The sequence below is a fragment of the Falco peregrinus genome, chromosome 18, assembly GCF_023634155.1.
Source record: "Falco peregrinus isolate bFalPer1 chromosome 18, bFalPer1.pri, whole genome shotgun sequence".
NCBI classification, from domain to species: Eukaryota; Metazoa; Chordata; class Aves; order Falconiformes; family Falconidae; genus Falco; species Falco peregrinus.
Window position 1 is genome coordinate 443,902 of NC_073738.1, and position 16,423 is coordinate 460,324.

At 59.3% G+C, this 16,423-nt stretch overlaps 1 protein-coding gene across 4 annotated transcripts; it reads right to left on the reverse strand.

Moving 5' to 3' along the window:
- Positions 1-2,528: 2,528 nt before the first annotated feature.
- LOC101910574 (myosin light chain kinase, smooth muscle-like) lies at positions 2,529-7,845 on the reverse strand. 4 transcript variants are annotated; one of them, XM_027783124.2, is made up of 11 exons: positions 7,365-7,836; positions 6,408-6,483; positions 5,872-6,046; positions 5,369-5,459; positions 5,043-5,246; positions 4,568-4,785; positions 4,034-4,157; positions 3,803-3,955; positions 3,506-3,626; positions 3,338-3,428; positions 2,529-2,945 (listed from the first exon to the last, which is right to left on the reverse strand). In XM_027783124.2, the coding sequence occupies exons 3-11, from the start codon at positions 5,885-5,887 to the stop codon at positions 2,767-2,769; spliced, it is 1,197 nt and encodes a 398-aa protein (XP_027638925.1). In that variant the 5' UTR covers positions 5,888-6,046; positions 6,408-6,483; positions 7,365-7,836; the 3' UTR covers positions 2,529-2,766. The 4 variants fall into 4 exon arrangements, with proteins under 4 accessions (XP_027638925.1, XP_027638924.1, XP_055646021.1 ...); XM_027783123.2 differs by having other exon boundaries at positions 5,135-5,246; positions 5,872-6,483; positions 7,365-7,845; XM_055790046.1 differs by lacking the exon at positions 7,365-7,836 and having other exon boundaries at positions 5,872-5,985; positions 6,408-6,585.
- Positions 7,846-16,423: the final 8,578 nt, after the last annotated feature.

Below are 16,423 nucleotides of genomic sequence, written 5' to 3' on the forward strand. Positions count from 1 at the left end.
TTCCCTGGGATTGCGGGGGCTTCATTCTGCTCCCCTGTCCTCCAGCTCAGGGGGCTGAGTACCCCAGGAACAACTGGTCTTACTACTGAGGCAAAGACAACATGAAGTACCTCAGCCTTCGCCACTGTTTTGCTCCACACCCAGCAAAGCGAGCTTGCTCTTGGCATCTTCAACCCAGATTCGGGGAGGCAGCAGGCTTCCCTGAGAAGTGGGTCCAGTCGGCGTGCTGGGCACGCTATTCCCTTTGGAAGGTAGTCTCCCATGGCAATGACTCACCTTTTTTTCTTTAAGGAAGTGGTTTTGACACAAGGCACAGGCCAACTTAACCTCGGTGATGACCCCTTGTCCTTGGTATTGTGGGGTTACACTGGCAGAGCCTCACACCCACTACGCAGGGGCACCCAGGAAGGTGGAGCGGTCACAGAGATGCATCTGCTGCACCCGACAGAGGCTTGCTGCCATGGCCCTCACCCCTTCAACTGCTTAGAGCTGCCCACCTCTAAAAATGACCTACAGCACACCAAGCAATGAAAATATCAAGGTGGCCTCGCCATCACTGAGGGTGCCCGGAAGGGCTCCCCATTCTCTGGCTGGAGCACCATGCACCAGCTTCTAAAGTTCCTTCTTAAGTTGCACCTACTGTTGCCAACAAGGGGAGAGACCAGCAAGTCCCAAGCAGAGCATGTCCCAGCTCTGCCACACCACAGCCATCTCCTGCCTCCCATGGTCAGATGTACCCAGAAGCAGCCATCAGCCATACACATTATTAACAGGAACAGGCTTTGCCACAAAAATTCAAGTCAGGCCTGGGCACTGATAAAGCCTTGTCAGCTGGAGAGTTGGTGCCACAGTAATGGGACAGGAAGGTGACAGCATCCCTCCCTGTGAGCCCAAGAGAAGAGCAGAGAAGAGCCACCAAGTCCCCCAACCACGAGACCACAGGCACTCCGGTTGCTCTACCATCTCATGAGGCAGCAGGATGCCAAATCCTGATATAGAAACCTCCTGCTGTGGTGGCCATCAGCTTCCTAGAGCCTTCAGCAAACTATTCAAAAGCGGATTTGTCATCGCTGGTCTGGCAGCAGCTCTAATTGTTGGTGTCCCTTTCATTCATTCCCATGAGTGCCGCCAGCCAGAGCTCTGATGTGTGTCCACATCACGGTTGTGAGAGTGGGTGGATTTGGTTCTGTTTAATAAAAATAACACTTTCCCCCTCCCTCCTGGTGGCGTTGCCCAGCAGGAGTGGAGGGAGAGGAGGAGTAAAGGTCAGAGCTATGCCTCAGCTGCGTGTTATCGGGTACAGCTGCATCCTGGCAGAGGCCATGGGGCTGGACCACTGCAGCCAGGGCACCTTCGCCAGTCCTCTGGTGGTCAGCACATGCTGGAGAGCAGCCCCCAGCCCAGCTTCAACAGGAGCTGGGTTTTCACAGAGTCACAGGACAGCTGAGGCTAGGAAGAACCTCTGGAGGTCATCTGGTCCATCCCCCTGCTCCCACAGGGGCCACCCAGAGCAAGTTGTCAAGGACCGTGCCTGGACAGTATTTTAATATCCCAAGGATGGAGATCACGCAACCTCCCTGGGCAGCCTGTGCCAATGCTCCATGTTTCCTGAGGTTCTGATGGAATCTCCTGTGGCTCAGTTGGTGCCCATGGCCTCTGGGCACCACCGAGAGCCTGGCTCCATCCCCTCTGCACCCTCCCTTCAGGTGTTTGTGTCTATCTATGAGATCCCCTCTGAGCCCTCTCTTCTCTTGACTGCAGTCCCAGCTCCCTCAGCCTTTTCCCATAGGTGAGGTGCTCCAGTCCCTCCATCACCCTTCGCTGAACCCTCTCCAGTGTGTCCATGTCTTATGCACTGGGGAACCCAGAACATGACACAGTCCCTCAGGTGTGGCTTCACCACTGCTGAGCACAGGGAAGGACCACCTCCCCACACCTGGGCTCTGGTGCAGCCCACTGTGACACTGCTCACCCTTTTGCAGCAAGGGCACGGCCCTGGTTCATGGTCAACCTGGCATCCACCCAGACCCCCAGGCCAAGCTTCGTCCCAGCTGGGCATCCCCCCAGTACGTATTGGTGCCTGGGATTTCCCCTTCCACAGGGGCAGGGCTGTGCACTTCTTGTGGAAGGAGAGGGGCTCCCCAACACTGGTTTCTGCCCAACCCCCCTCCTCGGGGGTAGGTTGGGAGTCAAACAGCAGTTTCTGGGCTCCTTCCAGCCCTGCTGGACCAGAAATGGAGAGACCAGAGTCCCCAGGGCTCCTCCTGCCTGTGGGCTCAGGACATCACACCACCGCCCCGCGATGACGAGGGAACGCTCTTCTGAACCAGGGACACCAAGAACTGCTGCTAGAGCCATTCCCACCAAGTCCCTGGCCCCAGGGCCAGCATCTCCCCTGGAGAAGACAAGGGTGGTGGCCCAGGTTGGTGGAGAACCTGGTGCCAGCCCCCAAAATGCAGACACAGCTTGGGCAGCTCTTGCTCACCCCTCCCAGGAATTTCTGAGGGAAAAAGGAGCAGCACGTGGAGTGCAGAGATCCTCGGTGCTTTATTGGTGCCAGCTCAGGCTCAAGCAGACAGAAGCACTGGTTCCTTGCTGGAGGCAAGCGTGGCTGTCCCCACACCAGCATGGGGACACCGTGGGACCCCAGAGCCCACCCATTGGAGAGGATCCCTGGGGTCTGGGGCTGCCCCGAGCTAGCCAGGTCATCATGTGAGCTTCTGGAGGCGGCTTCATCCCCATCACTCCCTGCCCCTCTCTCCCCACCTATTCTAGGTGGTCCAGGACAGGCTTGGCACAGCCATGCTGACACTCCACCTCCCTTGCGGCTGCAGCACTCCCACCTTCCTCCTCCTCCCCTCGGTCTGTCAGCAGTTCCGAGAAGCTGGGAATTTGTTGGGGCAGAGACCCGGAGGCTTGGTCCTCTGCTTGGCTGCAGCCTGTGTCTGTGAGCAGATGGACAGAGGGAGCAGTGAGGAACTGAACAAGTCCAACCTCCCTCCTCTGCTGGAGGAACCCACTTGGCACCAGTGGGCCAGAGTCCAAAGGGATCAGCGCTGGATCCCAGAGATCCAGATCACACACAGTTCCCAGCCCTGCAGAGTGGGATGTGCCCTTCCAAGGCTGCATCAGAGGTTACCCCTTGGGGATGAGGATATTGAGAACCTCAGGGCACTGAAGCTGGCCCAGAGTGGGGACATATCTGAGCATTCAGTGGCACCAGGGCAGGTTGGAGCAAGGGTTGGGGGAAGATGCCCAGGAGTACAAGTTGGGGATGGCAAAGCAGAGAGAATGGGTTGATGGGGTGTGTTGGGGATGGTGCTTCAGGGGCCATCACCTTCCTCATCCTGAGCCCCAGACTCTTTCCTCTCCGGGCTCTGGGACAGCAGCATCAACCTGTTGAGGGCCAGCAGGGCTTTGCCTGTTTTCTGGAGAGAAGAGAATGAGCACTGAGCCCCATCAGAGCCAACCCCCATCCCCACATTCTCACCATTCCCCCAGGTACCTGCCACTTTCGACGCGTCAGGAACTGCTTGATCCTCTCCTTTGACAATGCCTTCATGCTGTTGGGCTGGGGCTGCTGCAGCCAGGGGTGCAGCAGAGCCTGCACGCTGGAGAGGCGGCAGCTGGGAGCAGATAGGGCAGTCATGGGGGGTCTGCTCCACCATCAGACCCTTGGCTGCTGGCACAGCACCATTAGCATCCCCTCCACCAGCCGCATTCAGTGCTTTCCCCTGCCCATCCCCTTGGCACCCCAAAACCCAGGGCAGCTCAGCACCCCACAGCTACCCCTAGGTCCTACCGGGGGTCCTTCTGCAGCAGCTGGCTAATGAAGTCCTTGGCTTGCTGGGAGATCTCCGAGAAGGTCTCCTCCTCAAAGTCCCACTGGGCAGCTGTGACGTTGCTCAGTGTCTCCATGTCGTTGTCCCCCTGGAAGGGGGACTCCCCACTCAGCCTGGAGAGGTGGCACAAGGACATCAGTGACAGCTCAGCCCCCTCCAGCCCGACCTGCTGTTCCCAGAAGGCCACTCACAGGATGTAGCAGATGACGCCAACACTCCACATGTCCGTGGAGAAGCCCACAGGCTCAAAGGTGACCACTTCTGGAGCCATGAACTCAGGGGTGCCGTGCAACACCTTCACGGGGGTGTCTGGAGCTGCAGAGAAGATGCATGGGGGAGGTGTCCGGCTGGGATCTCGCCGGGGCCCCGGCGGCACACCAGCATGTGCCACGTGGATGAGCCCCTGCTTCCGGGTGGAGCTGCCGCCCCCCCAGGACCCATCACAGGTCTGTGGTCTCCTAGAGCATCTCTGGGAGCTGGGCACCCACAGGAACAGGGGTGTTGGAGGGGGTTTCCACCTCAAAGGCAGGGCTGGGGACACACAGGTTTCCCCAGAGCATCTTATGGTCACCGGGAAGGGCCCCAATCTGGTGCCACAGGGCTGCCTGTCCCAGAGATGCAGGCAGGAGGATGCCAAGCTCCTTGCTGATAGGCCTGGCCAGATCAGGTCCCTGTGCTGGTGACAGTCCCTGCCCTGGTACCCCAACACCCCCATTCTGGCTCACCCAGCTTCCGTGCCAAGCCAAAGTCGATGATCTTGAGCCAGTGGCTGCCAGGGCTGACACAGAGAATGTTCTCCGGTTTGAGGTCGAGGTGGACAACAGCCTGGCCATGCATGAACTGCAGCCCCTCCAGGATCTGCTGCATGTACTGGGCACTGCTGGGCTCTGTGTGCTCGAAGTCATCATCCACGATGCGCTCAAAGAGCTCCCCACCTGCCATGCTGGGGGAGGACGAGGTGCTGGGGTCCCTGCTGGGGTCCATCAGCACCCAGGAGAAGTCCCACTAGGGAGCCCAGACTCAGCATCTGGGAGCATCTCACCACCCATACCTCCAGGGTCTGCAGGTTCCCTATACAGCCTATGCCCCGTGCCAGCATCCCACAGCACAGGGACCCCTCCCCGCCTTCAGTGCTCTCCTTGGCAGAGCCCAGCCCTGTCCCCACCACCCCCAAACTTGACTCTGCCCCCCCCCACTCACTACTCCATCACCATCACCAGCTCGGTGGGGCCCTGGAAGGCAGCAAGGCACTGCACGAGGCACGGGTGGTGCAGCAGGTTCATGAGCTCCACCTCTGCCAAAGCTGCCCGCTTCTCTTTAGCTGTCCGTGTCCGGATATATTTCCCAGCCCGGATTTTGCCAGTGGCTTTTTCCTGTAGCCGGTACACCATCCCAAATTTTCCCCTGGGACAGAGAGAGGATGAAGGGTGGAGAAGCCATCAGCAGCACCCTGCATCCCACCCAGGGCTGTGCAGGGACAGCCCCAGAGCATCCTCAAGCAGCGCGGATGCGGGGCCCCCACTTACTCCCCCAGCTTCTCCAGCTGCATGTACATGTCTGAAACCTTCTCCTGGCTGTTGACGACCACATCGCAGCATTCAAAGGTCTCCTCACCTCCTGGGAGGGATGGAGCAGGGTGGTCCATGCATGGATCCCTCATGCTTCGGGGACCGGCTGCCTGTACCCCCCCCTCCAGTGCTTATTTCTGCCCATCTCCCCACACCCCCCACATATACACTGCATCCAGGTGCACCCACCCTCCCCACCTGGTGCAGATGGGACATGGGGGGGGAACACAGGGACAACAGGGACTGCTGCCACAGAAGCTCCTGGAGCAGCCCAGCACCCTGCAAATCAAGGTTTGGGAGGAAAGGTGCTTTTCGGATCAAAAATCCAAGCAAAATGGGGCCATCAAACAGGATGGGGTGGAGATCAGTGCTGATCTGGGGGCGGGGGGGTCACACCAGCACTGGGGTTCCCCCTGCAAAGCCTGTGCCCCCCCCAGGACAGACCAAGGGCTCAGCCATACCTTCTGCCTGGGACATGGTGGTGCCACCAGCTCCTCACTGGGCACTGGCACAGTCAGGACAGGTGCTGGATGTGGCCCTGAAGCTCCTGGCAGCTCTGTGCTCAGGCAGGGGTGCTGAGACGGGCGATGTCCCAGTGTCTGCTCCAGCTGATCCCCAGAGCCCCGCACCTTCTCCCTGCCATGCGAGACTGCCAGCATCTCTCCACCTCCCCCTGCACTCCCCACCCTGCCCAAGTCCATCGAGGCGGACTCAGACAGACCCAGCAAGGGGCCAAACCCAGTTTTAAAGGGAGGCCCCTTCTCAGAGGGGGACAACCTCCTTCCAGTAGTGCCCTGGACTCAAATCCAATGTTTTTTTCCTCAAGCCCTACCAGGAAATCCCCAGGAAAAGCCAGATTTCTAGGTCAAAGGACCTGCTTCCTTATGCACACACCCTCCCCGCTCCATCCACGTGAATGTTGGGAGGACAGGGCAATGACACCCAAGGGTGCCAGGCAGCAGCACCCAAACCCCAACCCAAGAGCCACAGCACTGACCTGTCACCATCTGGTCCTGTCCCAGGCCACCAGGCGGTCCCTGATCCTTTCTGGTCACTATGGAGCCACAATGGAGCTGGAGGGGGAAGGAAGAGGCAATGCTGGGGGTCAAGGACTGCTGAGACCACATGTGCGGGGCATGTCAGGTCTGACTCTGGGCACAGAGGGGCATCCCTCCCACTCCAGTGCCAGGAAGAGCCGTGGCTCTCCCCTCCCTTTCCTTCCCAGCAGAGTGTTTCCGGACTTCGGGAGATAAACAACAACATCATCACCAAGGCCTTCCCCAAACCCCTCTGTCTGGGACCGCGCAGAGTCATGGGTCAGTAACACAGGGGTCTCAGCCAGAGAAATCCCCAGGGGGATAGCTGCGGAGATCTGATGCACCTCATCACACTGCAGAGAGCTCAGCCTCACGCATCACATCATGCCCCCGCACACATCCAGCCCTCCAAGCCTCTGGGGAGATAAATCCACCGGCAGCCCAGCCCCAACACACCTCCACCTCCTTCCCCACCCAGTGGGTGGGTTCCCAGAGGGGGGCTGAGCACCCACACCTGCTGCCCTAATCCCAGCTCCACCTGCAGCCAATATCCCACCGGAGCTATCACCGTCCCCGAAACCCACTCTGGGCTTTGGGCTTCCCCAGGTGAGCTCAGCTCCATGTTCAGGGAAGCCAGAGTGTTGCAAAACTCCACTGGGGCCCTGAGCCTGGCAGCTCAGAGGGAATATGGGGTTTTCCAGCTTTTATCCCCAAAAGTGGGACTGTGCAGCTGCTCTGGCACCCACACACTGCCATGCAGCAGTTTTCCCTGCTTTAAAACAGGAATAACACCGTGATCTCCTCCCAGAGCTGAGTGCAGACCTGGGAATCTGTGGCGCTGCTGGGGGACCCATCCTCCCTGGGGACCCCCATGTCACAGCATCCCCCCATGGAGGGGGTGTCACCCCCGCTGTTACCTGCTGTCCGAGGCCAGGTCTGGCAGGCGATCTGGGGCCCCGCCAGCACTGACAGATGCGTCACCACCACCACTCCCACACTCAGCACAAAGTCCACGCTGTCGGCAGGGTGTCAGGGACCAGTGTCCCCAGGGCCAGGGCAGTGGCAGAGCCACCGCAATCTTGCTGCTCACTTGTCACCGTGACTTTGCCACCGGCAGGTCAGAGCTGCACGATGGGGATGCTGTGGCCAGGGGGGTCCCCACTAGCACCCCGTGGGTGAGGGATGCTGCCGATGCTCCCTGCTCAGCAATGCCGTCAGCGCACTCAGCTCGACCCTGCTGGGATATCGACTGCCGTGGCTGGGCATGCTGGGGACAGGAGTAGGACACAGGCAATGGCCTGGCTGGGGACAGGCGGCGGGGGGATGAGGGAGCACAGCTGGCCACATCCTACCTGCCTGGCGAAGGGTGATGGAGATCCAGTCGGGCTGATGTCTGGCACCACTGGCCACGGCTCCTGACCCCGCTCAGCTCCGGGCCACTATCTAGGCAGGATGAGGCTGTGTGGGTGACGCTGGGCTGCTCCCAGCACAGGCAGAGGCAGGATACGGCCCAGGCGTGCAAGGGATCCCAGCAGCCACTTGATGTCAGTGTTGGCCTGACAAAAATGAGCAGAAAAAGGCCAAGAGGGGAAAAAAAAAGATTTGGGGTCTGAGGGATCCATGGAGGGGTGGCAACACCAGCCATCCCTGCGAGGATGCACTGAGATTCAGCACTTGGCTGGAGTGTGAGTCCCTTGGGAGCTGCTTCCCATCCCACCCGTCTGGATGCAGAGTTGCATCCATGGGACAACCCCATGATACCAGCCCAGAGTCACCAGGGATGCCACACTGGTGGGCCACCATGCTGGGCACCATCCAGACTTGATTTCTTGCCACCAACAGGCATAGATGTATTTTTTTCCCAGCATTCGATGAGGATAACGAACAGCTCAGAGCAAAGCACAGGTCTGGGACAGCACAACTGTTCCCAGCTCTGCCCCTCCGTCACACAGCACCAGTATTAATCCTACTCCCAGCCTTGAATTCCCATGGGAGCAGAGCCTGGCTCAGCCTCCTCTGAGCCCGGGTAAGGACAGCGTTTAATTTTCAAACTCTAAATCAAAATTCCCCTCAATCTCATCTACTGGAGCATCCCCAGGAGTTTAAGATCAACAGCTGGCAGGATTTTAAGGAGCAAGGTAAATGAGCCAGTCTGGGACGGATGAGTGGATCCATCCATCCATCCATCCTTCAGTATTTTCAAGCCTTCAAAGTGAACTCGTTACTGACAACGCTTCATCTAACGCAGCTGACCCCTGGCTCTTGCTGGCACCTTTGCTTTCGGGTGTGGGAAGGTGGCCTGTCAAAATGTCCAGCAGCACATGACGCACCATGGACATCATCTTCTTGTGCCTTATAATTATTAATTGTATTAATTAATTAAATAATCTTTAGCACTCGCACCCAGGCACCCCTAGGTTCCCACTTGGGTGATCAAGTTGTCCCCGTCTGCCCGGAGGAGTCTCCAGCAAAGCTGAGATGGGATTTCCAGGTGACATCCCCCAACCCAAACCCTCTCCATGGGGTGCCTCATGGACCCCCCTGCCTCACCCCACCCCCCTAGTGCAGCCCCTCAGCCTCTGGGCTGTCAGGCCCCCTCTGTGCAGGGCCCTGGGCAGATGTAGCTGCCTCTGCTGTTTTGTAGCCCCTACAATAAACAGCGTCACTGCGGGGCTCAGCCAGTGGTCCTTGGCACTGGGTGACAGCATGGCTTGGTGGGGGTGGCAGTCACCCTGTGGGGTCCTGGATCTGGGCGTCTGTCCATCCATGATCCCATTGTGCCTGAGGAATGGGCTTGATGACCCCAGGGGGACACTGTCCCTGCTCCCCGTCATCTGGGGATGCAACACTTGGCGTGTGCAGCAGGGCCAGGCGTGTGGGGACATGGGTGATGTGGTGATACAGAGGACATGGGGGACATGGGTGTATGTAGGGCATGGGGACACGGCAGAAGGGCAGAGGAGGGGCACAGGGGAGCTGGGGGCACATGGAGGACATGGAGTGCACGGGGGACCTGGGGGGACATGGAGGGCATGAGGGACACAGGGGACCTGGGGACGCAGGGGGGCACTCAGAGGATGTGAGGAGAACATGGAGGGGACACAGGAGAGGCAGGGGACATCAGGGATGGGGGGAGGACATGGGAACCACAGGGGGTCATGGAGGGCAGTTGGGGGGGATGCAGAAGACACAGGGGACACAGGAGACGGGAGGAACATGTGGGACACCAGGGACAGGGGCACGTGGAAGCCACGGGGACGTGGGAGGGTCCGGGGACACCGGGGGGACAGAGGGCCGGGGAGGGCACACAGGGGACGTGGGGGGGCACACAGGGGACGTGGGTAGAACTCAGGGTACACGGGGACACCGAGGGACTTGGGGACATTGGGGGACACGGGCAGGGGGTGTGCAGCTTGTGGGCGGGGCCGGCTGCGCACGCGCTGGGGGCGGGGCCAGGCAGGGGCGCGCAGGGCCGGCTCTGGGGCCCCGCGGCGCTCGGGCCGGGGCGGGAGCAGGTTTGTACTGGGAGCGCTGGGATGCTGGGAGATGGGTATTGGGAGTGCAGGGAGCGCTGGGATGCTGGGAGATGGGTGCTGGGAGTGCTAAGAGCGCTGGGAGCACTGGCGATGGGTGCTGGGAGTGTTGGGATGCTGGGGTGCTGGAATGCTGGGAGATGGGTGCTGGGAGCACTGGGATGCTGGGAGATGGGTGCTGGGAGCACTGGGATGCTGGGAGCAGGATGCTAGGATTGCTGGAATGCTGGGAGATGGGTGCTGGGATTGCTGGGTGCTGGGAGCACTGGCAGCTGGGGAGATGGGTGCTGGGAGTGCTGGGATGCTGGGAGCCATGTGCTGGGGAGCTGGAGAGCTGGACGCTGGGAGCTGGGATGGTGAGTGGTGGGCGGCAGGTGCTGGGCACTGGGTGGAAGCAGACAGGAACCCCGTGCCGATGCCGAGGGAGGTTTCACATCAGCTTCAGCCTGGAGAGAAACAGAGCAAAGCAAAGCGCACAAGGTGACAGCAGGGTTCCAGGCTGGGCTTTTGGGTGCCCTGGGGACAGTGCTGGGGGACACGAGGGCAGCCCAGGGCTCCCAACAGCAGCGTGGAGGCAGGGCAGGCAGTGTGGTCACAGCGCATCCTGGCCATGCCACCGGCTCCCCAGCTGCAGCACTTGCCCACAGCTCCGTTCACCTGTGCCAGTGCCAGGAGGGGCTCACTGGGGGTGGCTGGCGCTGGACTGGCGGCTGGGCACAGCTGAGTCACCAGGACTAGGCTCCCTTCGCTCCACCCCAGCCACTAAAGGCTTTGCTCAAGCTCAGGCTGGTCCCAACAAGCAGCTCCCTGCCCCATCCAGCCTAGCAGCCACCCTGCTTCATCCGAGGCAGCACCATCCCATGATAACTCCCGCTCTGACTGCAAGTCAGACCCAAAATTGCTCTGGAAGGAGACATATTGCCATGTCACCGGTTTAAATCCAGCCCCACAGCATTTCTTTCCCTGCAAAGCCTGCCCAGAGGCGGGGGGCAAACCCAGCTGGGTCTGCCACCCTGCAGGAGGCCGGTTCTGCAAGATCAGGGTTATAGAAACAACACCCAGTGCCCCCAAAATATTCCTGAGAGGTGCAGAAAGGATCACGACACCCAGGCTTTTGGGTGCCATGAAAAGCGGGAGGACCCATGGGTGGCAGACAGGGTGATGGCTGCCCCCAGACCTGGCTGGTCATGCTCAGCCGGACACACTGGGGTGAGGAGGCTAAAACATCGCTGGAAACGACCCAAATACATGGGGAAAAAAATCAACCCAGAGCTATAAACCACAAAAAACCTCCAGCACCAGCTGCTTGGGGATCAGCCTGTCCCTGTGTGGGGTTGGCTGCTAGATTCTCCAGTTCCTCTGCGCAGCCTTTGAGCCCCAGCACCGCTGGGACCTTGAACCTGTTCCTCCAGTCCAGGGAAAGTGATGCAGCTCAGGGATGGGACTGACGGCGTTTTCATGGAGCAGCCTGGGGAGCAGGATTGCCTCCAGATCCCTACAGCAACCCTACGGGCCAAAAAATGATCACACATGGTGACCTCAGAGAGCTTTGCCATCACTCCTGCCATTAGATACACAGTGTACAGAGTGACCAAGGGGCTGGAGCCGAGCGCTGGCTGACTCAGCACACGTGCATGTGTGGCTCAGCTGTGCCAAGATGGCTACAGGCTGAAAGATAAGTTCAACTCTGCAGGAGGTGTGGGTTATCAACACGCCAGGCTGTTCCCCTGCTCCTGCAAACCCCTTGGTGTCCCTGTCCCCGCCTTGCATGCTGCTTTGGGCAACAGCAGGAGCAGGCAGGGGGGGTCCATGGCATGGACAACTGTGAGCGAGGGGGCTGTTGTTGGGCTCTGACCCTCCAAAGGCACGAAAACCCGGGAAATGGGACATGCAGGGAGACAAACGCCATTGGCACTAGTTGGGGACTGTTGTGTCCTTGAGTTGCTGGTGTTATAGCTACTGAAACTTCACTCCTGACAGAAAAAAAAAACAAAAAGGGTGGTCCTCCAGCTTGTAGGCATGGGCTGGCACGAAGAGTGCATTCAGCCTCTCACTGTGAGCTCAGAGTGTGCCAAGGGGGTGTAAGAAGCAATGACTGTCTGAGGAGCATCCCAGGGAGCATGGCTCTGCCCCATGGAGATCCCAACATCTCCCAGACAGGGAAGGGACAGGGACAAAACCCTCCAGAGGAGGCAAGGAGGTGTGCCAGGGCCCCGCCTACTCCCTGGCACCGTGTCAGCCCTTGCCACTGCCACCACTGCAGACCTAAGCACGCCCAGGCCTCTCGCTGGCTGACAGCCTTGCCTGCACCTCCAGCACAGCCTGACACTGCCTCGCTGGCACCGTGCCTGTCAGGGACAGGAGGGATCCCCAAGGGGCTGGGGGCACCTGGTCCCATGCCAGGGGTGATGCCACAGAGCTCCCTCCCCAGGACGTGTCACCAAAGTCACCAGCTCCCTCACAGCCCTCTGGGTCTCTGTCCTCCACTGCCCCCGCCCCACCCCCCCCCGGATCTACGGCAGGGTCACACTGTGACAGTCAGAGGGAGAGGACAGTCTCCTTCCTCCCCACCCAAATCCCAAGATTTGGCCCATTTTACACCGCCCCATCCCCTTTCCCATTCAGGAACAGCCAGGCCATTTCCAACACCAACCCCCCAGCCAGAAACCATTCAGCACAATTAGCCCCCATTCTCAATAAAATCATAGATATGGCAGGGTGAGTATGTGATTTTGGGGTTTACCAGCCCAGAAAAAAAAACTCTTTTGTCTTTTCGTAACAGAAGAACCTGATTCAAAACGCTTTGAGTGGCTGCACAGACTGATTCCCTGCATCGTTCTTCCCAAAATCACACCAGGACACGGCCTGGGCCCTGCCTGCCCCACACTTTCCTCCAAGAGAGGAAAGTCCAAGGCGCCTGGCTTCATATGGAGAGTCCTTTTTTATTATTTTTTTACCTTTATGCAAAATTTATTGCTTACTTTTGCCTTTTACGCATCCTGATCCCCCAAATACACATTATTCCCTTACATACTTGCAGACTGAAAACCCCATCCGCAGCGCTCACAGCTCCGCCATCGAGGCCGCCTGCGAGGAGCGTTACACGTGCCAGAGGCAAGAATGGAGGCTTTAGAAAAAACTCGAGTGAGCCATTTGTAAAAGCTCATCGACTGTGCTCTTTGGGTCGCTCTTCTCCTTCAGATCCAAGATGGAGCCTGGGCTCCCCCTGGGAGGAGGTGGCAGAGCTGGATCAGGGGAGAGGCACTTCGGGGTGAGAAGAGCCACTTCCCGAGAGCGCTGCGCTCTCGCCGTGCGGCTGGAGGGGCCACGTTCCTCACGGGGAGCGCCGTCTGCTCACTGCCATCGCGGAACGGCCCTGGGGCAGGAGAGAGGCACCAAAGGGTTAAGCGCCAGCCGGCTGAAGCAGGCCGGGCCTAGAGTCGGGCACCCTCCCTCGGAGCCCGGGTCCCCCGCGGCGAGCCGGGCATCTTCCCGCAGCCGCCGCCCCCCGCCCGCCTGGGCGAGGCCTCGGTCCCCAGAGCCCCCGCCGGGTCGCGCAGCGCCTAGGGCCGCATTTCAGCATCTCCGGCCCGGCCCGGAGGCCGACGGGCCCTGACCGCCCAACCGAGGCGCTGCCCCCCGCCGAGGGGCTCGGGGAGCCCGGCGAGGACCCGCAGCGCCCGGTCCCTGCGGCACGCCAAGACGTCAGGGCCGGCCGGGGGCTCAACACCGACCGGAGCCGGCGGGGGGGATCAGTACCGACCGGGTGCCCCTCGGCCCCCGGGCCCGGCCCCAGGGCGGCCCCGGATGAGGCGCTGCCGGGGCGCTGCGCATCAAGGGACAGCGAGTCCGCGGCGGCCTCGTCCGCGCCGCCCCGCCGCCGCACTAGACTACATCTCCCATGAGACCCCGCGGCAGGAGCGCGTCCCTCCTCTTCCTCTACGACTCTCGTTGCTATTGGCTTCGCCAAGCCGTCAAGCAGAGGCAGGGCGGCATCTGATTGGTGGAGGAGCGGCAGGGCTGAGGCGCCGGCTATGGCGGCCGAGCGGGCGGTGGGGGCTCTCTGGCCGCCATTTTGTGTGTGTGGAGGCCGGCTTCGGGCCTCGCTGCCTGCCGCGGAGGCGGGGGTGCGCGGCGCGGCGGGGCTGGGAAGCGACCGGAGAGCGGCGGGGGGACTTTCCGCGGCGCCGAGCCGGGAGCGCGGGGCGGTCCGGCCCGGCCGGGCCTCCCTTTCCCCAGGAGCCGAGCGCGGGGCTCCCCGCCGGCCCTGAGGTGGGGGGCGGCGCCGCGCCCGCCCGGCTGCTCCTCCGACGGGGCTCGGGGGGACGGGGGGGGGGGGGGACGGGCATCCCCTACCCGCAGCGCCTCGTCCGGAGCCGGCAGAGGCTCGGACCGGCGCCGGGGCCTCGCCCGGGGCTGCCGCGGCTCCTCCCGCGGTCCGAGTGCGTGGTGCGGCGGGGGGGAGGCTCGGCCCGCCCGCCTCGGCCTCCGCGGGGTGCACGTCGTGGCTCCACTCACCTGTGATGCTGGGCTGGGGGCGTATTTTTAATTTTTACCAAAACCCGCGTTAAAGCATATTTGGATATTGCTTGGCAGCCGCAACCCGAGCTCCGTGTGCGGCGGGTCTCTGATTGACCCCCGTTAGGAGCAAAGTGGGGAAGAACCGCGTAGTTTTATATTGAAAGTGAAATTCGAGTTAGGGTCAAACATGTTTACTGGAGGGCTGAAAGCTGCTTGTCTGCCGTGCCATCGCGTAATACTCTTTTAATACACTGTGACGAGGAAAAAAAACAATCCCTCAAATTTAATCCTTTGTTTCACACATTTAAGCCAAACCACAGCTAGATTCCTGGAGGGGGTTCTCCCCGGCCAGATCCAGTGGATCGCAGTTAATATGGCCTCCCCTTGCCTGCTGCTGTCTAACCGAGGCAGCAAATACCACTGTGGTGCTTGGAGAGACTTAAAAACAAAAGCGTTTGCGTGTTGCTGGGGCCGAGGGGGTAACTTTTCAAGCTGATAATAAAGTGGAGTGAACCTTGTCTTTGAGTTATAAATGCCGCTCCTCTGGCTGGTGGCAATGAGGGCTGTGGAAATAACTGGGTTTGGGTGTTTTGGGTTTTTTTCCTGTGCAAAGTCAAAAAAGGCCTGGTTTGGTTTGGTTTTTTTTTTTTTAAAAAAAGCACGCTTTTATTTTTATTATTGTTAAGTACTTGGCGCTGGGGAGTTTTGGAGCTGACAGCAGCCTCTGCGCTCGGTTCCCAGATGAGTGGTGAGGTTTGGCGCAGCCGGTGAGTCTGGGTTGAGTTCCTGGTTGTGTTGCAGGCTGGGTTTCTTTAAGCAAGTGACTCTGCCACATTTTCTTCCCTCTGTGAAAGGCAGATAATGCCAGCTCATCCCCTGGTATTAATGTGACTTGGTTTAGATGTAAAACAGTGAGATTTTTGAAGCTTCTGATGTAAGTGCAGATTATGCTGTCAAATGTGCACTCTTCCAGTTAAAAAAACGTATTACTTTACATCTGTGCACTTGGTGTTCTTTTTTTGAAGAAGGTGCTTTGTTGTTATGACGCTGCTGACCATTTTTGACCCCCATGTTGCTTTATTAGGTTCTGAACTCCAAAGCTTCATCGTTTTCTGAACTGCTGCATTTCCAAAGCTGGGTGGTTTATTGTTATGCGTCTCTCAAATGTGCATGACAGCTGAAGATGTAATTTCAAGTTGGTTTTGCCAAACTAATTGGGGTTACGCTTAGTTCAGGCTGCATGCCTTGCACCTACTGGGGTTGTTGGAGGGGTTTTTTTGTAGGGTGGGAGCAGGAAAGGAGCGAACATGAAAGGCCTGACCCTAACAGCCAGGGTTTGGTATGTTGCAGATGAACCAAAACCTGCCAGCTTTTCAGCAACGGCCTCAGCAGCAAGTGCTATAAAACCTCTTCCGTGTGCAGGGCTTACTGTGCCACAGATCCTCCTCCTTTTTTAACAAAATGCCACTTATCTTGCAGGCCAGGATATGGTGAACAGCTGTGTAAGTATATCCTCAGAACGTAAAGGTAACAAAATGAAATGCAGTTAGCGCAAGTTAACTCGCAGGCGGGACAACAGCATTCTTGTCAGCACCACGTCCCTGCTGTATAAAGCCTGGAATGCCAACAGGCCGGGTGGAATGGACTTCAGGGCCGAACTGCTGTGCTGGTGGGTACCGGCAGCCCGCTCTGAAACCTCTCCAGCTGGTGAGGAAAGGATGGCAGGCTGCGCGCTCCCTTCAGAGCTCCCTTCAGCCGGCAGCGTCGAGGGGCAGGATTCAGGTTTCACTTCACACCAAGGGTGCAGCATTAAGGAGCTGTTAAGATGGACTACTTCCTCTTTTTTTATTTTTTTTGCAGCAAGCAGTGTTTTCAGGGAACCGTGCTTGGCCTCTGCCTTGAAGAAGAATGGCTGTAACTGC